Raw genomic sequence first — 22,225 nt, 5'->3', positions numbered from 1 at the left:
AGGAGGGTGCAGAGCCCATGGCCAGCCCTTGCAGGGGTTAAAAATGCCTTTCCCCATGAAAAGGGACAATTTTTCATGGGGAAAAATTGCTGAGGAAGGAGGGCAGGAGGTGCCAGGCTGAGCTCTCCCCCTGCTCCCTCCCATCCAGGGCTTCCCATGGGCTCGTGCTGGTTTGGGCATTTCCTGCCTCATTTCCCTCCCCTCTTGCATGCACAACCCTGTAATTACAAAAGGGTTGAGGAAATGGGAACAAACCCTGAAGTGAAGCATGAAAGAGGCTCCATGGCTCCAGATAGCCAGGGCCATTTAAAGCCTTGCTTGGCATTTGCATGGTAAGAACAAATCCTCCTATGCTTTCTACTCCTGCATTAATTCATGAAGTGTCATGTTCCTGGCATATTTTATTATACATGAGAACCAGACAAATTAAAATTCTCAGCTGAGTATCACATTTGTACACTCAAGGCTGCCTCCTTCAGCTCTGCTGAGGGTTGAAGTGACACTGCTTTAAACTCAGCTCACCTTCAAACCAAGGCAGTTAAACCAAACAAATTCTCCACGTTTTCTTCCACTCGCTTCACAATTTATTTCCATTTAGCTTTCACCTCTTTGTAGCTAATAGAGGGTGAAGATAAATACTCTGCTGATCCTTGTCAAAACACAGATCAATAGACTGGGAATGCTGGAAGCAATCAGTGCCTTTGTAAAACAAAACCAGAATAGGGGATGGAACTGGGTGATCTTGAAAGGTCCCTTCCTACCCAAACCATTCCCTGATTTTACAACTATTCTCACCACTGGCACTGTTATCCTGCAGCAGCCAAAACTTGACTCCCTTTGAGTCTACAGAAGAGGGAACAAAACTGGAAAAAGGATTTTTTTTTTTTTAGTAGATTCCTCATTAGCAACATGAACCTCCTCTCATTAGTGATGTATACCTTAATATGCTATTGTAAACTAATTAGCAGTCCTGGAGATGGTTTTTTTCCAAGGGACATTATCCTTTCAGCTGGAATCTCAGGCTAGATGCTGATAAGCCTCTTGAACTTTGCAAAACCACTTGTCAAAAGTGGCGGGACGAGAATTCGTTAAGGTCTTCTAATTAAGAAGTACAAGGCCCAATTAAGCTCTCACTAATGTGCTGCCCAGCCCAGTTCAAGTGCTGAGGATTTTCCCACCCCCACCAGGGCTGGCTCCTCACTTGAGTTCATCTCCAGCTGCTGGTTTGGGAGAGTTTCTCTGTGAGAAATCGTGTGGGCAGCAGGAGCTGCATTAACACTTTGGGACATCTCAGTGCTCTGCAGCTGGAGCTGTCCTGGGCTCCCTGAGAACATTCCAGAGCTGCTTCCCTCTCCTGGGGGTGACACAGAGCGTGCAGAGCAGAGTGCTCAGGCTGATGTGGATTATTTCATTATGGGAAGCTGAAGAGGCCCCAGATTGCCAGCAAGGGGAATGTGTGTGCTCCCCTGGACCCACCTCACAGAACTCCCACCCTGCTTCTATCCTGGGAGAACACAGCATTCCTCTTTCTACAGAAAGTGTAGAAGAAAATGAAGTCACATCTTGTTGGTCTCCAAGACCTGGTTATAAAGGAGCTAAAAATTCCCTTCCTCTGGAAAGGGAGAAGGATGAACCAAGAACTCTCACATTTATCCTCAGGTTTGCAAGATCCAGGCAGCAGGCAAGGAGAACAATGTCAGTGGAGGAATTGCTCCAGAGGGCACCTGTAGGAATCCCAAAGCCTTTTTCTACTGAAACCTCTGCTCAGGGTCTCAAAGGTGACCCAGAGCATTCCCCACACCCCAGTTTCCCCCAGCCCAGAACCCTTCAGCTCTGCCTCAAGTCTCAGACCCTGGCACTCCTTCCTCCTGCATTTTAAACCTAATTTTAGTGCCCCTTTACCTGTGTGAGTGACTGCTCAGCTCATAAATGAAATACTTTTAAATATGCATGCACTAAACTGGAAGACAATAATGGCCCTGGGGAAGTTGCATTCCATCAGGCAATTACCTGTGTTTTTAAAACCACTGTGTCAGTAATCCACACAACCCATTGCTCTTGCACATAATAAACAATTTTATCAGCTGTGCCCTGCTTGGGCTGCTGTGCTCCAGCTCATTTTATTTCCCAGAGAACCACCACTAACCAGGGAAATTAATTGAAATCACAAGGCAGAGGGAGGGGGAAGTACCTGCTCTAACAGGAGCTGACAAAAGCACATTTCTGAGAGGGGAGTGATAAAACAACATCCCCCAAGGGCAAATGGGCTGATTCCATCACAGAATTCAGGAGTCACTCTCAGATCTGCACCCAGCCTGGAGTTCCTCTGCTGTTGAACATTTAAACAGAGCTTGAAGCCATTTCCAGAGCCAGCTCTATCTGCATGCCACACATCCCCCTGAAATCTGCACATGGAGCTTTCCAGGCAAAACACTGTGAACCTCCAATTATAAACAGGCAACAGGAGAAAAAATAAAATTTAAAAAAAGAAGAGGGCTATGCACTCAAGGTATAGTAGCCATCCAGTGCTTCTGGGTAAAACTGTAATTTTCAGGGCAATACAGAAGGAAATCTATATTTTTGTTTGTAACTCCTGTCTGGGAAAAGCTTTGCAACATCTGACAATTGCCAGAGATCAAATTATATCCATTAATTAAACTTTCTCCAGTGTTTCCAGCATTTTAAAGGATGAAAAAAAGCAGCCTCTAGGCATTGTATATGTTCTTAATGTATCTGTGCTTCTAAACTATCTTTAATTAATGAAAGAACCCAAAATTACTTATTAATAAGGTTCTGTGGGCTTTGTAAACCTCAGACATTTTGCATGAATTAAAGAACAATATAATGAAGTTTTAATGAATACAAAGTCACAGTTAATGTAAAATTTATATATAGCAAGCCAGAAGGGGAAGGAATTTAAAAGTATTTTAATCATAGGTTATTGGCAGCTTGGATAGCTCCTTTTTATACTTTACTAATGGGTGCTTGGTATTTTTATTATCACTCCAGCATGGCCTGACTTGGTACAGTAGGGAAAGCACCAGCACAGAAAGTTTTGGACTTGGATTAAACCCATTAAAATCAGAAACAAACTAAGCTAAGAATTCTTTCATGACAACCAGTCAAAAGGAAAATAAAGACAGCAAGAGATGAGAGATGTAATATATAATTATTATATATAAAGAATTGATTCCTTTTAATTAACTCTATCAATGCTGAATGCATTCAACACAATTGGAAGTACAATAATATTTCACCCACAAAATTCAAATAGTGCAGGAGACACTGAATGCCAGAGGGTTGGAACAGCTACTGCAACTGTATTTTATGAAAACAAAACACTTTAGTGCTTCCATGTCACTGTTTCAGTAAGCTCAGTTTTAAATTACAGTGTTTTTCCCTTTGTAAACTGGAGGGTTACAGACCTAGAAAAGGGGTCTCTTGCTTTCAACATGACATTTAGTAAAAAAAGTTACAAAACCCATCAGCTTTTAATAAAGAAACACCCTGGAATTCCTCAGCCAAGCTTCGAGCCAATAAAGGACTTCAACCAAGGAAGCAAAATGTCTTCTTCAAATGTCACCATTCTGTTAATCCACAGTAATGCCAGCAAATTCCATGGAAATAACCTGGAACACCCCAGGAATGAGGAGGAGGGAATGCTCCCTTCACCTTCTGAGCCCCCAGAAGTCTCTCAGCCAGCAGCTTCAAGCAATGAGAAGGCTACAGCACAAAATGAAGCAGCAATTCCCCTCAAAGGTACCATCAGGTATCTCAAGAAATGATTCTGAGTCAAATGGGGTCAGTGCATTATGATTTGGCTTTATAAAAACATCTTAATGCACACTACACTGAGAACACTTGCATGGTTCAGGGACAAGGGTTAAAATCACTGTGCACTCCCTTACAGGGGACAAACACAGGCATTGAAAAGTGTTGCTAAAAATCCAGTTAAAAAAAAACCAAACATTTTATGAAAGAAATATTCCATCTGCAACTATTGGTGCTCCCATTTGATGGGCTGCTGATGTAAATCTAACCAGAAAAGATGCATTCATATATATATAAAAAACAAAACAGGCAGGTTTCTCCTTCCAGGCTGGAAAAAACTCCAAAATATATGGCATATTTAACCAATAAAAGGGAGCTAAGCTTTACCCAAGCCTTTCATAATGCACTTCATGAAATATTTTTTTTTCCTTTTAAAAGAACCACTGGTATTAAATAGAGCTTTTTCTTTACATACAGTATTGGTATATACAAAACAAATACAGAACAGACAGACACAGAAAAAAAAAAAAAACCAAACCCAAAAAAGTGACTTTAATAGTCTTGAAGCTCAGGAATATTTTGGTAGAGGTCCAAAGCCTCTGGGTTTGAGAAAGCTCCCCGCTGCTCAACTTCTTTCCCTGCAATTATTTGCTTCACAGCTACTTCCACTTTCTTCCCATTTACTGTATACTGAAAAACAAAACCAGCAAAGATAAAATTACTTTTTTTTTCATGTAGTGGTTTTATGAAAATATTCATGAAACCCCCCACCAATTCCAGAACTCTATCAAAACTTAGCAGAATGCCTTCTCCTTTGTTCCACATGAAGCACTTTCTTCTGAAAAATCACTTGAAGAGTAGGTAGAATTCAAAGAGTTTGTGTCAGTTTATTACTCCTACTGGCAATTCTGTGAGAACATGATCAAGCTCCAATATAAGACAACAAAACCACGGTATAAACACTAAAAATATTTGGGTTTTATGTTCTGACACATCCAAAGTTCAAACAGTTTTCAATTTTTTAAGGGTGGACTCAAAAAACAAAGCCCAACTGCACTGGAAGAGGAAAACCAGGATTTTCTCATCTGAACTGGACAGATTTTCTAAAAGAGTGAAGTGAAACTGAACTTAAATGGTCCTCTACAGTTAAACATTTCCAAAGAAACCATAACAAATAAAATAAACTGGAACCAACAGAGGCTTCACCTCCACTTGTGAATCACATGAATTCTATTACATTGTGTGACTCAAAGGAAGGACTCTGCAGAATAAAACCCAAATTCTCTTAGGATCAGAGCCCTGTCATTTCTGACCCAGGAGGAGGATGAGGATCTCTCTCCAGGGTGAGCAGAGCAGCCCAGGCCTGGCTTGGGGGATCTCTGGTTTTAGAGGCACCAAAGCTTGCAGAGCCCCTTCCTGGTGCTGGTGCCACTGAGATTTGGGGGTGGCAGCTTGGAAAAGCTGCACAAATCCCTCCTCAACGTTCCTGCTTGCTGTGAGAACAGGACCCCACCTGCTCAGTCAGCTGGGGGAGGAACCCAGGCTGGTCCTGGCTCCAAAGCCTCTGAGGCTCCTGAGTGAGCTCCAGGCACCCCCATTTATCACTGAGATCTTCCAGAACAGGTGGAATGATTATTATACTCAGCACACCCTGACAATACTGTCTGGATACAAAAAATCCAGCTTTTCCTTATTAGATCTGCTGAAGTCGTGTGTAACCCTGCCCCCTCCTGAGCCACCTTCACCTCTCTCCTCAAAAAGCAGCAACCTAACTCTCACACATGCCCAGAAACCACAAGAGCTCCATGGCCTGCAAGGGAACTGCCTCCTTTAAAAAAAGATAAGGCTGTTCCAAGTAAATTAATTTACTTCAATCAGTAAATCCTGTGCATGATGACCAGAATGTTTATCTGGGCAGGACAGAACTAGACAGGCTCACACTATGTTTTAAATACTAAATATCCTACTAAAAGCAGGTTTTGTGCTGCTACATCTCCTCAGCACAGCTGTACTGTTTCTACCAGAGCACAGTGTCAGGATCAGACTGTTTTCAGATGAGGAGTCAAGCCCAGTTCCAAAAGTAGCAGAAAATAGGCAGTTTCCCTTCCTTCCAAGCAAAACTTTTAAAGAAAGATGAGAGACAGCTTTGATCACTTCACTACTGGCAGATTTACCTGAAAGGTAATTAAAATTCACTCAATTCAGTCAATGTCTCAGCTAATTAATGGTCTAGGCAGGCTCTCCTGAGGGGCAGCCCATCCCAAGCACCTCCCTGCTGTACACTCAGGTGATCCACACAGTTCACAAGTTCAACACTCCACACAGAAGCTGAGCTGCAGCCCAGAAAAATGGGAACTTCAGGGAATTCTACACTCATGCAAAGACATTTTGAGCCAAGGACTCAAAATCTGCCAACAGCATCTTGAAACAAAATTAACTCAAGAGATCAGGACCAGATTCCTCTGTGGACCACACAGTGTTGCTGAGCCCTACAGCACTTCCACATGGAAACCTACATTGGAAAGGGGTACCAGGTTCAAATGATGGCTCTGAAGTCTCAAGTCTTTTGTCTGGACACACTCAAGTCTATGTGCAAATGGAGTGGGGAAAACCACACTCTGCACCCCCATAATGTTGCTCAGAGACACAGGAGCATCAGAGAGGGCAGTAAAACAGATATTCCAACTCAGGAGTTCACACAAAGAGCTCCAGCAGACTGAGCAAGAACAATCTTCAGCTGCACAAATTTCTCCTCCTGAACAAGCACAACAATTTCATTTTAATTACTGTTACAGTTAAGAGAGTGATAGAGCTCCATTTAAGTGGCTAAACAGATGTAAAAGGGAAATGGTTTACAAGGTGATCTTCTGAATTTGCTGAGTGCTCTCAGCTCTCCTAAGAAAGTCACTCGTAACAGGAAAGCAAAAACAAAATATGCTTATGGATAGCCAGAAAAGAAAGTTAAATGACCTTTTTAATATTTTCTCCTAAGAGGTTTAAGAACACACTACTGAGAAAAAGCAACCCATTTAAAAAACAAAAACCACGCTTAGCTGAAGAGGAGATGAAAAGATGTTGCTAGGCAACATAGACAAACTATTTATAAAGCTCGAATACACTTTTGAGATGCTAAAATTTCCACGTATGTGGGTTTGAAGAGCAGTGACAACTGCTCCTTAATTACTATTCAAGGTGACAAAGAAAACAGCAGGCAGCCTTTTCCCTGACATACCGGGATGCCTTTGGTTTCCAGGACGAGGCTGGGGACGTGCCTGGCGGAGAGCGCCACGCGGATGGCGTCCTGGATGCGCTTCACCAGGCTGCGGCTGAAGGCGTGGCTGGAGGCCATCTTCAGGAACAGGATCACCCTCTCCTCACCATCCTTGTTGTACTGGGGGACACACAGGCTGTCAGACACCTCCTCGAAGGCTTCCACTGCAAAAGGAGTCTTTGTTAGAGCTGGGGGTTGTATTTGCGGGGTGCCCCGATGAAGGGAGGAATGATGGATCTGACTCCACGTTCTCAGAAGGCTGATTTATTATTTTAAGATACTATATCATATTAAAGAATACTAAACTAAAGAATACAGAAAGGATACTTACAGAAGGCTAAAAAGATAATAATGAAAACTTGTGACTCTTTCTAGAGCCTTTGACCTTGATCGGCCAATGAGTCAAAACAATTCACAACAAACCAATGAAACAATCTCCAATCACATTCCACATGTGAGCACAACACAGGAGAAACAAATGAGAAAAGAATTTGTTTTCCTTATTCTCTGAGCCTCCTCAGCTTCCCAGGAGAAAATCCTGAGGGAAGGGATTTTTCCAGAAAATGTGACTGCCCCAGCTGGGCTTTGAGGAGCGTTCTGGACACTCAAAATCATCACCTCCCCTGCGTGGGCAAAGGGAAACTGGCACCCTCTGCCTGGGTTAAGCTGCACCTCTGCCTGCTCTGGAGTTTTAGCTCTTATGTGAAAACCCAGGTTCAAGGACCACTGAGGTCCATAACAGTTCACTGTTACTTTTGGGGTAGATAAGGTTTTGCACAAAGCTGTTTGCTCTGGCTCTCCCCACTGCAGCACACACAGGAGACAAAGTCCTGGTGGCACAAGAACAAGGAGGCAGCAGCTCCTCGAGGCTCAGACTAGCACTTTTGCAGGGACAGTTCCCCCATCACAACACAGCCTTTGAAATACAAAACACAAGCTCAAGAACTAGTTCTAATTATTGGGAAAGGTACAATAAAAACAGTGTCAAGAGCTTGCCTCAAGGGAAAGAAAAGCCTGACAGGTTAGGGGAAAAAAAGAAAAAACCTGCTCCATAAAATGTTGATTTTGTATATCCCAATGAGTCACCTCCCACCCTACAGATACTTCAGGAAAGCAACCAGTTTCAAGTTTACAAAAATCAAATTTTGCTGATACTAACATACTCTGTACTGTCTCATTTGAAAAACAGCAAGGTTTTTCTTACTTAATCCTTCTAAACAGCTTTGTAATGCTTATACTTCAGATTTAAGACAATGTCATAGCTGGAAGAGGTGGAAAGTTGATTTCATACCTATGTTATAGATCTCAGAACTTCCAAATCTTACTCCATTTGGATTTAATGTACCATCACTGAAAAATCACAAAGAAAACAAAGAAACATTAAAGTGTGATTACAGCTTGATCAAGAGGAAAAACTGATGCAATTAAGCAAGTCTCTCTAGTGAAAGCAAAACCACATCAGAAATAGAATTTTAAGAGAATTTGAGTCAAAAAGGCATTTTACTCATTAGAATGAATCTGTACAGAGAACAGCAACATTAATTCACTCAACTTTGTTTCAAACATGAAACACTTTGTTGAAATACAAACAGTAAATTCAGCCTCAGGTGTGATCCTGAATGTCTGTGATCACTGACACAGGCACAACTTCACACCTGACCTTCTGTAAGGAAGTTTTGCTGTAGAACAAGGTGGTGGCAAAGCCAAGACCACAACAGTTCCCCAGTCCACCACCCTGAATGTGCTGCACTCTCAATCCAAACTCCTGGGACGACCATTATGAACCATGGAACACAAAACCAACTCCAGTCTTGTGTTCATAAATACAAAGGTGAACCTCGAGATGAGCTCCCTTCCCTCAAACCCAGCTGCTCTGATTAATTTAAGGGTTGAAACCCACAATATGAGATTCAGTAAAATTAATATAAAGGTAACAAGGGTGGCAGAATCATGTGCATTTTACTCCTAGGAGAAAAGTGCAAATTGCAACACCTGTTTCCTCCCAGCACTCCCACCAGAACACTGTACCTGCGACCCAGCATGACAATTCCTCCAGTCTTGGGGTTAATTTTGCAGTAATCACCATGGGCCCAGACACCTGGTGGGGAATGGCAAAGGTGAAGCAGGATTTCCTCATCCAGTCACTCAGCTGGCATGAACAGAGTGAAATACACAGAAATACAGCTGATATTCTCCCCCCAGCCAGGGTAACAGCACTGAGCTGCACCAACAATCCACACCAGAGTTATGTAAGAACCACCCAGGGGCAGCTCAGAAATCAGGATCAGACCCCAGGTTATCATCTGATGGCTTGTGTGCAGGACTACACAGCATTCCTGACAAAACCAGCTGCTCTCAATACCTCAGTTTGAATTACTGGAAGCATCTTCCACAGAAGTAACAACATTCCCACCTCCATTCATTGTCTTTCTTGATCCATTTTTTATTATGCACAATTCTTTAATAATTCTGTAAGAAGCTTTCTGGGCTTGTGTAATAGGTATCAACAACTCCCTAGAGAGCTTTTGTGCTTATTGTTCTTTGTCTTAATGCAAAACCAGGTTTGACTTCTCAGTATTATTTAAGATTGATACTGCCACAGCAGCCTGCCAAAAGCAGAAGTAAAACCCAATTCAAGTTTTTCTGAGGAAAAACACCAACCTCAATTATTTGCACATAAGAGCATTTTCCAACTTAATTGTTATCATCTCAAGCCCATTTACAAGAAAAAACAGAAAAGGGGTCCAGACAGAACCTCAGTGATTTCAGTCTTAAAACTGTCACACAGATGATTTTCTTTTCTGTTTACTGCTGTCAGGCTTACATGCAGACTGCTACTTCCACATTCCTCAGTTTTTCTAGGTGATTATCTCCTGCTGCACAGCCTGACTTTGCTTGTGAAAAGTCCCACACTGGACCGTTGCTATTTATTAAAGAAAAAGTTTCCACATCCAAAAAAACAGCAGCTGGAGATCCTGCTCCTAAAAAAATCCCTGCCCCAGAGGCACCAGGGGTTTTGGCATTGCTGTGCCACAGCAGCAAGAGCCCTGGATGAGCAGAGTTCTCCACAATTACTAAGAAAAGCCTCTGATCCACTTTATCCTGTAGCAGGCTGCATGTCTGAGGCAGCAGATATTAAATATATATTTAATCCTCATGCTAATGAGGCAGCAGGTCAGCACTTTTCCCTTGGGATTGACTCCTCCAGGCAGGCAGGAGCAGCCTGGCAGAGGTGCAGCAGCACTGACTAATCCTGATTGCTCCCTGCCCTGTCCAACCCTTCCAGCTCTCACCTGTGCCAAGCAGTGTGTGCCTGGGACAGGCAGAGCTGCCTAAGGAGAGCAGCAGCCAAACTGGACTGGAGCTTTGCAGAGATCCTTGCTGCTTTTATTGGGATCTCTAGTCACAACAAAGCACGAAAACGGAGTGAGGTGTTGTGAAATGTGACAGCTCACCCTGGAAATTGGGCCTCAAAGCTGCACCTGTGGCTGTCACTGGGCAGCAGCAAATAAACCTGTGCCTTCCCTTACAGTCTGCACCCTCCAAAGGCCTTGTGATGACATACCTGGGAATTTGGAAAAATAAGCTTTTCTGTATTTGCTGCCATTCTCATCGTTCCAGAAGTGTGTGGGCTGGCAGGGAATGGGCTTGGTGCAAACCAGCTCTCCACTTTCACCCCAAACTGGCTTTCCTGTTGACAAAAAAAAGCTGTTTTCCACATTTCCTTTCTGTAAATGACAGATTAACAAAGCAAAGAGCATCTACACTTACTACTTGTTGTTAAAGTTAAGATCACCTTGCTACTGTGTTTTCAAAGTGTGCACAGTATTCTGGGATCACAGTTACCTTCATCATTCCATGCTTCCACAGCCATTCCAAGATTTCTGGCCTGAATTTCTCCTTTGTAAACAGGAACTGTAACGTTGTGACCCATGAAACATGAAATTATATCTGTTCCACCTACAATAAAAGAAATCCACTTGGAATATACAATATTTTTTTGGGAAAAGCCAACCTGAAAAATCACACAGGAACACTGGAACTGCCAACCTTTGCCAAAGGCTTCTGATCCACACTAAGCAGCACAGAACAAACAGCATTATCTAGCATGTTGTGACTTTTATTAAAACGTTTTCTTCCTTACTTTATATATCTTGTTATATGTGCATGCCTTTCATGCAGAGCTATCCCTTAAGGCATAACTCTCCTCCTTCCAACAGTCTCTTTAATCTCATTCAAGGAAATTTCCATTCATAGGAGAGAGAAAACAAACAGGGCCTGCTTTATGGACTTCAGATATTTACAGAATTACTTAGAAATGTTTTCTTGTTTGTCTTCATTAGTTTCAAGTAACCAGTCAAGCTACATTGACTTAGCTTTTATACCTTATCAGCATGGGAGGAGGGGAGCCAGGCCTTCAGGATGAACAGTTATCTTAAGAAAAATAGATACTGTCAAAGTGCTTACTTAACTGGAATATTTATAGTCTTTCTAGGACTTTGTGGAAGAGAATTAAGACACAAATCAATCATGTTATCTTTCCTCAAAAACAGGCTTCTGCATTTCAGTCTATTAATGTCTGTAGTAGCAAGTTCTAGATTCAGCACTACTCTTACTGAGCCCAGAGTCTGAGATAGCTTCAGTAGCAGAATAGTCACATTTTAAAAATCAAACTGAGTTAAAAAGCTCTTTGAAAAAGTCAGGCCTTGTTACAAAGCAGAATAAGGAGTGCTCTGCTGGACCTTACGTGAGCAGAAGTTGCCTCAGCCAGCACTGCTCACAACAAACTGCACAGCATGGGGGCTTGATATTTCTCTAATTATGTAATCCACAAAAAAATCCATCTGCAGTGCCAATTACTTGGCACAAAGGAACTGAAATGGGAACTCTCCAAGAGGTATTTTCTGCTAAAGTCAGCTAAATGCAGAACAGTATGTTCTGTAGGTTAATAGACTCTTTGCTTGATCTCACCCTGCCACCCCTAAGGACAGCCAGTCAAAATAAATGATCATACTTAAAATCCAAAACATCCACCAAAACCACTTTGGAGTGCCTGAGGTTCATTATGGCACAGTGAATTATGCAGAAAACCTCAGCACTAAAGAGACAGCTCATTCCACTTTAACTATAAGCAATCCCAAATGATCCAAAGCTTCCCAAACAAGCAGGAGGGATCTGCACAGGCAATCAGAGAATTCCTGAGATGCTGCAGCATAAAAGCCTCACCTGAAATGGATCCCAGGAGGACACTGCTTTTTATGTGTTTGTAGACATACTCATAGCTTTGAGATTTGAGAGGTGATCCTGTAGACAGGATAGTGTGGAGTGTTTGGAGATTGTGTGTTTCACCTTAAAAAGGAGAAAAGCAAAACACAGGTTAAGGCAGAATTTCTCCAAGTGTTTGAAACTGTTTGTCACTACACTCCAGAATAATTACACAAAGGGCTGTGACAAGACAAAGAGCCAGAACCAGGAGAGGAAAGGTAGGAGGGAGGACAGAAGGGATTCACCAGCTTTTTGAAGCTTACATGGTTTTAAATTTTTCTGTTCTAGCACAGCCAGCCACTTTGCACCCGTTCCAAGGATGGTGATCCTAGAGGGAAAAGAAGTTTACATGTTTTGCATATTTAAATATGCTAAGATTCTAAAGACCTGCAATTCCCACTGTAGTGAGGAGAGGCTGTTACACACTCTGTATGTGGATTAGACAAACAATGCAGCCTCTCAGAGCTTTCCAAGTGCAAGGCACATCCTTTTGAACTATCAAAATCAGTCAGATCAAATGTCATCTCTGCAGCTCTGAAACTTTTAACTCTATCTTTAAATATTAAGCAAAGCTTTCCCATCTCCCAGAGACATTTACTTACATTTACAGGAATTTGTAACTGCAGAACACTCCAAAGACATCACAAAATGTTATCATGTTTACTTTAATGATGGGCCATAATTATCCAAGAGTGCCTAGGTACAGGGAAACTTTGCCATTTCAGGGCACAGACTGACAAAAAATTCCTCTGGGACAGCAATCAGGGATTTTCTGGTGATACCTGTTCAGTTTCCAGGGGTGAAAGCCTGAGCTGCCCGTGCCTAAATGAACAGGAAACTCAGCCCAGCTGAACAATTCCATCCTGCCCTTGCCAAGGGTATTTAGAGCTCCTCAATGCAATAGAATTAAAACCTGGTTTCTGCTGATTCCTTTTACATGACAGCAATAAACTCACTCAAGAGAATGCAGAGCTAGATGAAGATAAGGGACACAGCACAGAGCATGGGCCATACCAACACCAGCAGAGCTTAAATAAAATCCTGCTAGGTTGGGTTCTCCTCCAAAGGCAGGATGGGAGGTAGGACACTGTTCCAGGCAAGGAGAAGGGGATATTTCAGCACTGCCAAAAGGGGATCTCCTCCCTTGCCATGCTGGTGGAAGACTCCCCTCAGGTAGGAATAGGCTCCTTGCACAAACATCAGTGCACAGAGCAATTTACCAGGCACAGAGAGTGATTTAGACAGGAAGGAACCTTAGAGATCATCTAGTTCCAATCCCTGCCAAGGGCAGGGAACCTTCCAGCATGAGACCCCCAGCCCAGTGCTCCTCAGCTACCCTCTGTGCCAATCCTATGAACTATTTTTACTCTTGTGTAACATCTCACTTTCCCTCCATGCCTCAAACCAGTGCTTATTTTACATTAGAATACAAAATGCTTCTCTATTTTAAGCTCTTTGACACTTCCTCTACAGCACATGTAGAGCCAAATCTCCCTTTATTTCCTTCCAAATGCTCCATAACTGCATTTAGCCACCATCCCCCAGCTCACAGATCACTAATGGCTGTCCACTTGAGTCATGCCTGCCACGCAGGATGAGATATCCTGATGATCCCCTGAGAATATGCTCTCTGAAGGAAAGTGTGGTGCATCTTCAGAGAAGAAGGTAATCTTCACATGTTGGAGCCTTTTTTTTTAACATATTTAACATATGAGTGAGCTGGGAACAGACTGCATGATGAAGTAGCACCCAGATGGCCACCGCTTTTAGCGCCAGATTACAAAAGTGAGACATGCAGACACATTTATCTTCACTTGCTTTTGGCATGTGGAGACAATGCTTAAAAATAAGCTGGGTTGTTTCTCAATTCTCATTTTTTTGCCTGTTGTTCCACCAGGGTTTCTTGGGGGTGAAGCATGGGTTTCTTTTGTACTTTTTACTGGAAGCATTTTGACTTGGCGTTAAACTTCAGTTATAATAGCCAGAGACAAAATGTCAGTCTTTAAATATTACATGTCACAAAAGACAGTGAAGTTTAAATTATTAATGATGCAGAGTCAGAAAGTGAATCTTTTGTCATCCACTTTCCACCACAAACAATTTTAATTATCAATTTAAAATGACACTCATTTTACTGGTTATAAAATTCAAATTTACTCCTAACATGCAGCTGGCAAAATAGGAAAGTAACAAAATAAATTTTAAAAAATTAAAGTTTAACAAAGTATACAAAGCTAAATGCAATCACAGGGTTTTAGAAGTGTTTATCTGCTACCTGCCATTTCTCTAAGCTTCAAGAAAGGGTGCTGTGAGCATTTTCAGGCACAAAAAAAATGGCATAAAACAATTACTGAACAGCTTATCAGTATGAATTAGGCATTATAGGTCAAAAAGCAAAATATGAAAATATAAGCAGTCCTGCTGAGCCCTTCCAGTCAATTTATGTCTTTAAGTCAAAGTTCTCTATTAAAATCTTAGGTTGAGCTGCTTGAAAAAAAGAGTTCTTATTTACTAAGTTCTGAGTGTGCTGAGAAATTACTCTTCAGATTGCTCCCAATTACTGCCTTTTGAAAAGGCTGCTCTTGAAAACTACTGAACCAAAAGTCTTTGTTTGCCTGGAATTCTAATACCTGACTCCAATTTGAAACAATCAGCTCTTTGTCTCTCCTCCTCACTCAGAAAATGTTTTAGTACAAATTTTTAAAAGCAGTTCCACCCAGGGCTGAGGCAGAAGATAAACTGTGTCATGCTGTGCACGAGCTCCTGCCCAAGGGAACAGCACCTCCAGTGAGGCTGCTCGGGGCAGGGTGACAGTGTGACAATGCCACCAGCCTGCATTTAGCCCTGGATACCTACCCTAGTCTGTCAGTCAGGTCCCAGAGCACATTTGGGGAAGGAATTAGAGGAGATCCATCATACAGGACCACTGAAGCTCCTGTAGCAAGTGCAGACACCAGCCAATTCCACATCATCCAGCCAGTCTGGGGGAGAGAAGAAACCTCCATGAGTTGGTCCCTGCCTGCAGCCCCAGCAGTGCTGTCAGCTGGCCCAGGAGCTGCAGCCAGCCCTACAAGGATGCAGATCTTGGCACAAGCTGGACCCAAGCTCCATCCCTGCCCTCATGCAAGAGGTGCCACCTTCCCCTCCACTCCCCCTGCCTGAATTTCTCCTGCTGTTAAACCCACAGCAGTGATTTTAAATCACATCAACACTCAGGCTGCAGCTCTGCTCATCCTCTCACCTGTCCCAGGCTGCTCAGCTGCCTGTTCCTGATGGATGTTGGTCTAAGTGATGCCTCCCAACACCTAATGAGCTGGGGATCCCATGGCTCCCTGCACACACAGCTTTACAGCAGGAGCCAGGACAAGGCAGAGACAAGGCAATTACCATGATCCCTCCATGGAGACACTGCAAGCTGACTAGTCATGTTAAAGTTCACAAGGGAACTCATGAGGAAAGACAGCAGCCTTCTCAAAGTGCTACAGTCACAGAAGGCTCAGCAATCATTTTTCTTGATCACAGCATTAGAGAAAACACCTCCCACCACATAACTGAACTCCACACAGATGAGGTTCACCCCCTTTGCTTTATCAAGCTTGGAGCTGGGCAGCTTCTTTCCTCACAAACAAAACACAGACATAAATTCTCATCTTGAGTATGACCTAGCCCTGCAGGAAGGTGGAATCTGATTTGTAGGTGATATTGATGAGCCAGCTTGATCAATAAACCTAAGAGACTAAAAATCAATCCATTTTCCTCAGCAGTTAGGTCAGAAACATTTAACATGGGTTTGACCTTTCATCAGAAAGGTCCCTGCTGCATTTTATTATTTCACCTGATTTTTATTTTTTTATAAACTCAGACAGGACAATCCCTTGCAGTAAAAGAATTTAACCCACAAAGAAGTGTACTTGGGGATTTGTATGACAAGTTGTCCCATCTTTACAGGAAAAAGATGTTACAGTGTTTCTAAAAATGCCTTAAGCCCCACTTGCCGTTGTGTAGTACATAATCACATCACTGCTGCTCATGTTGCCATGAAGAATGTGCTCCTTCAGGTGCTGGATGAGGGTACCCTGCAAAAAGAAAGGAAAACACAAGAATCAATGAAAAAGCAAAACTCTGACAGCACATTAAGACTTAAAAAACACTAACAGTCAACAGCTTGCAGGATGTACTGCAGGATTAAAGCAAGTATTTCCTTCAACTCCAACTGAAGCAAATCCCAGGGCCTATCTAACAGCAGCAGCAATTGCATTCTCCATTTTCTCACATAACTTTTCAGCCTCTCTCATTAGACCTCAGCAATTCCCACTGCACATCACTTTTAATCCATGGAATAAACAACTCCCTTCCCTTCCAACTCCACGCAGCCATCAGTTGCAGAGTGCTCCATGCAGACCCTAATTTTAACAGCAGGCTTTCAGCAGCCAGGCTTTCCAAGAGAAGCCCTGTGACAGTTTCATTTTCAGTGAATTTGGGCAATGGGAGGAGTGAAGGACTGAGAGCTGCCATAAACTGCAGCAGCTGCTGAACATTAGTACCATGTGTCCAAATTATCTTATCTATTAACATCTAGGAGACAAAAGACCTGACAGCACAGATCTCTTGTAAACACTGGAGTGACTAGAAATGTGAAATGTCTCACTGCTCAGAGCATCAATATTAATAATCTCCTGAAATGTATTATTTCCTTTTGTTGGAAATGCTGCTAAACCACCGTCCTGATCATCATTAAAGCACCACTTGCTAGGACAAATAAATTTACAGACTACTTCATTAAGTCACTTCACTGCAGTGACAAATTAATGTAGCCAATGTTAAAATAAAAAATGGATTTTGCATTTATGCAAGGAGTCACAGTGAAACTATTAAGAGCCTCATAAGCATGAAACAAGATTTACACTGAAAGAAAACAGATTACAGATAAACATTCAAAATGAAAAAGGAGAGTCATAAAACTGGCACATGCTTCGGGAGAAAAAGCAGAAAACATTAAATAAAAATAAAGGAGTAAATCTTATTTTCACTTCACTGCTCAAAGGAACCAGGTCTGAATTCACCTACTGCTGTTGGAACAGGCTCAGCTGTCACAACGCTGCCATCTAGCTACAGCTGCCATCTCCTACAGCTGAAAACCACCCAAAAATCGGGAATTAGAAACACTGTGGCAAACTGAACTGCTAAGGCTGCCAAAAGAATTGCAGGTGTTTACATAATTACTGCATTTATAAAGGAAAGCCCATTGTTCCTGCAGGAGATTCTGAAAGAGCCACACAAAATAGCAAAACTAAAAGTTAGATTCAATTCAGATAAATACTGGTTTTCTTTTCTTCTTCCTTCGTTTCATTTTTGCTACTTCAGTTTTGGAACCAAAATGAGATTTTTGAGAATGGTTTTAGGTATAGGCTATGAACAATTTCCCTGCAAAACCTGGTACCTCTCAGGCTGGAAACAAAAGGACCTGGGAGAAGGCAGAGCTGCCCTAAACTCACAGCCCAAAACGCTCTTGAGTTAATTTATAGGATTCATTTATTTACAGGACTTTTACAACCCAAGCATTTATCACTTCACACCAGATCTGGCAGCTGATAAAACCCCCTGGTCTGCTGCTCCTCCTGGGGACCAGGCCAGGCTGGTGAAGTGCTGAACATCTGGAGTGTGAGCACAGCTGGGCACAGCCCCAGCAGGGCAGGAGGAGCAGGGCTGGGCACTGCCACACTCCAAGGGCCAGGGCAGGGCCAGGGGCTGGGCTCTGAGCAGCAAACAGCCCCTGGGGGAGCTGCCTGCAGCTGCACCAGGGATCTGCAGCACTGCAGAGGCTTAAACCCAAGTCCTTGAGATGGATAGATGGGAACTGAAGAGGATTTTAGCTCAAAATTCTCTCCTTAGGTAGCTGGGAGCAGAGAATAACTGCAAGGGGGCCTGGTATGAATGAGGCAAGAAGAACCACCAATGTTTTTAGGACTGAAGAATAACAATTATTAATGTTGATCTGCAGCACAACCAACTGGTCAAAACCACACAGCTTTTCTTCCAGGATCAAAAAGAAAGCCTGCTCCTCTGAGCCACCATTTTTTATATCATCTCCCATGCCCTGGCTTCATTTTCTTGTGTAAAGAAGAAAATGAAGCCAGGGCATGGGAGATGATATAAAAAATGTCATTTTTCATTTCACTGTGTAGCAAAAAAAACCAGACCAGAAACTTACTGCAGAATTAGATAAACTGGCTTGTGAATTTAAAGTAAGCTGCCTGTTGGCATCTAAAATCAGTACAGTAACAAACCAGCATAGGAGCACACTATAAATAAGCAATAATTGAAATGTCTTCACCAAAATGTCATCTCTTCTTGCTGTTTTCCCTACCAGAAACACATTTGGTTTAAACTAAAGCTGGAAAATAAAACAAAGACAGTAGGCTAATTCTCCATTTTTTTTTTAAATCAAATCAATGCAAATCATCCTATTAATTCCAGTGGAAACAAGATTAAGCCTAGAACAAACAGACAAACCCAATCAAGTGTGTAAAAGATATCTAGAGAATTTATTTGCATGGACTTTGTGTAGGCCCTATTCAAACACTGAGGTCCCTAATTCAACAATTTGCTTTTCAGCCAGAGGTGCTAGCTCCAGAAGAAAAAAAAAAAAATCATTCTGGACCACAACTACAGAGCTGCTCAGTGGAAACAGAATCATCACAAACAATAGATCTTACTCATCCATCCACCCAGCAAGGATGAGTAGTCTGGACCTAAACTCTAAGGTAGCTCTGCACAGGATTCAGCTGGAGAGCAGAGTCATGATTCAGGGCAAGCTAACAGGCAACATGGGAAAAGAGAAGAACTTTGCAAGAGAAAACTCCTATTTTCTGATCTACAGCTATTTTTCATCTCTGTTTATCACCCATCACTGAACAAAACACCTGTCCTGTTTTTGCTAATCCACCTCTGCAAGTATTTACCCAGTCTAAAGCCAGCACAGCTTCAAACCAGCTGTCAAACTTCAAAACCCACCTCCTTTCTTCTTCCCAACCACTGGATTTGTGTCCCAAAGGGACCATGTGGTACTGCCTGCTATGATCTCCTACTGACTGATAACACAAAGCAGAGTGTTTACAGGCAGCAGGGGATTTGTCTGGGGCAAATCCTCCATTTCCTGCCATCAAAGAGAGGCAAGAACACACACACTGGGGGCACAGCATCAAAGGATCCTGCCCTCAGGCCACCCAGCCCTGCAGGATGCTCACTCTGACTTGCAGAGCAAACAGCAGAAATGGGGGGCTGGCTAAAAGCTGTGCAGTTCCACTTACACACATTGCTACAAATGCTCTAAACAACACATCCTGCCTGCCTGAAATAGAGAAAAAACCTGCCTTTATTAAGGATTATAGCAGAATTAAAGTCTCAGCACTGCTGCAGTCACTTCCTCTATTTTAAGAGCTTTGGAACATCACCAGCAAGTGGAAAGCACGTGAGCAAGGGTCATTCTGGCACCAATATCAGATATTATCTTTAACCACAACAAGACACCGCCTCAAGCAGTTTCCATGCAATGCAAAACCTCCACTCAAGGAGATTCCAACTCTCTGCCTTCCCTCCTTAAAGGGCTGATGAGGATGACATACTCTAAACTGATAAACATGACATACTCTAAACTGATAAACATGACATACCCTAAACTGATAAACATGAAGTAATGTTCAAGGTAAAAAATTAGATAATAAAAACAGCAAGCTCCCTATGGCCTCAAGCTAACCATGTCCAAAAATCAGTTGCAAACACCCAAGTTCTTTGACTTTTCTTCTTCAAATATCAGTCAGGCCACTTCTACTTGTGCTTCTGTGAATGACACTGGCTCCCAGGAAACACCTGGAATCTGAAAGGTCTCCACACTGATTTCTAAACCAAAGCATTTACTATCCTTACCAACCCACACTTGCTTTCAAATAACCACTAACAAATAAAAAGGTTCACTGTCGAGTTACTGGAAAACCATCAGCAATCAATCCTTCCTTAAAATACATCACAGAGTGATGCTGTTAAAGAAAAAATGTAAGCCAAGCAGCAAAGCACAGCCAGTGCAGCCCCAGGAGGGAGGACATACCCCTGCTGAGTGAACCATGCATTTTGGTGCCCCTGTGGTGCCTGAGGAATACATGATAAAGAGAGGATGGCTGAAAGGCAGCTGCTCAAACTCCAGCTGGGGAGCCTGGTCTCCTTTTCCAGTGGCAAGGAAGTCTTCTAAAAAGACACTGCATAAGAAGGAGGGAAAAAAAAAAAAAAAAGGAATATTTCAAAACTTTCTGAAAGCATTACCCCAGCCCATGTGTAAGATCACCTCTGTAGCCAGCAGTGTTCCTGTTACCTGTTTGGAATCTTGGAAATATCTATGGTTTCTCTTGAGGACACATATGGAATCACCACCACTTTCTTTAGGTCTGGAAGCCCTGGAAGAAGGAAGAAAATGATTTCCCACATTCAGTTACATAAGCAAGGGTCTGTTCTGCCTGATTGAATCAAACAGTGTAATGCACCAAGTAACAGAAATAATTCTGATGCACTGAGTATTGAAACCCCAGAGGACTGAGTTGTTCCCCAAGATGTAATTTCTTCAAGGCTGCCAGCCTTTTATGTGAAACTCTGCAAGCCTTAGTGCTGTAATACCTCCCCATTTGTCTTCAGCAGCACTTTGCTTGAGCTTAAAAACACCATCATCAGCCCCTGCTCCCACTGGTGGCTAATTTCTGATGATCTATTAAAGTCAAGCAAGCAGAAGACTGTCAGAATTACAGAAGAGACCATCCAGCTTTTACCCAAATCTGTTCTGAAAGCCTCAGTGGCCACTGTGACACTGCAAAGAAGGAAGGACAGCAACAAGCAGTGGCAAGGCAGGCTCTGAGTGCTCACAGGACCACAGAGCAGGTGGGATGCAGTGAAATACCTTTTACCACCCTCAGCAGCTTTTCCAAGTGGTTGTGCTCTTTGCCATTGTATATAACAGCTTCAACAGAGAAGATGAGCTTAGGCTGAATTTGGGAAAATCTGTCCAGTACACCCTAGGGATAAAGAGAAAAACGTGTTAAAAAAATGAAATTAACTGCTGCAGTGGGAAACTTCAGTGGGACCTAAATGCAGATTTCAAAACAAGCAAGGAACAAGGACAAGAATTAACAGGAGAGCTGTTAAAAGACTGCCTGCTAGTCTTTCACTCACACAAGATCTCTGAAGCACAACAGGTTTGGAACAATCTATTTCATGACCCCAACCAGACCAACCAAAGATAAAACCCCCAAAGATAAAAACGGATCACTTAGGGAAGGGCCAAGTTCACAAAGCCCTAAACAGTTAAAAAAATCACCCTGAAGGTCAGATTAGACTCCTGTAAAGAGCAGAAGGAGCTGTGATGTGAGCAGAATTGGGCACCTGATGCCCATGAAGGTGCACAGGACTCCTGCTGCACCTGCAGGAGGAGCTCCACGTGGCCCAGCTGCTCTGACAGAGCACCAGGGCTGGGGGCCAAACACCATCCTGGGGGAGATGCACTGATGGGGAGCAGCTTTGTTCTGCCACCTTTAACAAAAGAAACCTCACCACTGGTTTTTTAGCAAAATAAATTGATGTTGAACACACAGACTACCAGCAAAAGATACCACAGCTCTTTTAGTATCTCTGCAGCACAACACATTCAAATGCTAAATTTTCAGGTGTCTCCTCCAGCTTACACAGTGTTCAGTAATTTACCACAGCTATCATCCTATTTGAGATTAAAACCCTTCTGGCATTTACTGTTTTCCATGTACACTGCACGCAGCAGCCTACCAGAAATGGATCTTTTTGTATTCAACAGCAAGAAGCAAATCCTTTCAATAAAAGCTCTCAGCACACTGATGTTCAAACCTCTCTAGCTCCATTACTTGA

The 22,225-nt window shown here is 42.7% G+C and overlaps 1 protein-coding gene across 1 annotated transcript in view; it reads right to left on the bottom strand.

Moving 5' to 3' along the window:
- Nucleotides 1-3,150: 3,150 nt before the first annotated feature.
- The window catches only part of AACS (acetoacetyl-CoA synthetase), a 36,306-nt gene continuing 17,231 nt past the window's right edge, over nt 3,151-22,225 (bottom strand). Inside the window, exons 6-18 of the mRNA XM_059863907.1 lie at nt 21,249-21,363; nt 20,673-20,754; nt 20,412-20,559; nt 16,303-16,383; nt 15,164-15,288; nt 12,571-12,635; nt 12,269-12,391; nt 10,889-11,002; nt 10,608-10,733; nt 9,071-9,140; nt 8,334-8,392; nt 7,004-7,206; nt 3,151-4,461 (exon numbers count right to left, since the gene is read on the bottom strand). Of these exons, the coding sequence (XP_059719890.1) occupies nt 4,324-4,461; nt 7,004-7,206; nt 8,334-8,392; nt 9,071-9,140; nt 10,608-10,733; nt 10,889-11,002; nt 12,269-12,391; nt 12,571-12,635; nt 15,164-15,288; nt 16,303-16,383; nt 20,412-20,559; nt 20,673-20,754; nt 21,249-21,363 (1,449 nt within the window). The 3' untranslated portion in view covers nt 3,151-4,323. The remainder of the gene's footprint in view (nt 4,462-7,003; nt 7,207-8,333; nt 8,393-9,070; nt 9,141-10,607; nt 10,734-10,888; nt 11,003-12,268; nt 12,392-12,570; nt 12,636-15,163; nt 15,289-16,302; nt 16,384-20,411; nt 20,560-20,672; nt 20,755-21,248; nt 21,364-22,225) is intronic.

Source organism: Haemorhous mexicanus, chromosome 19, assembly GCF_027477595.1.
Source record: "Haemorhous mexicanus isolate bHaeMex1 chromosome 19, bHaeMex1.pri, whole genome shotgun sequence".
NCBI lineage: Eukaryota > Metazoa > Chordata > Aves > Passeriformes > Fringillidae > Haemorhous > Haemorhous mexicanus.
This window is presented reverse-complemented; position numbering and strand designations above follow the sequence as displayed.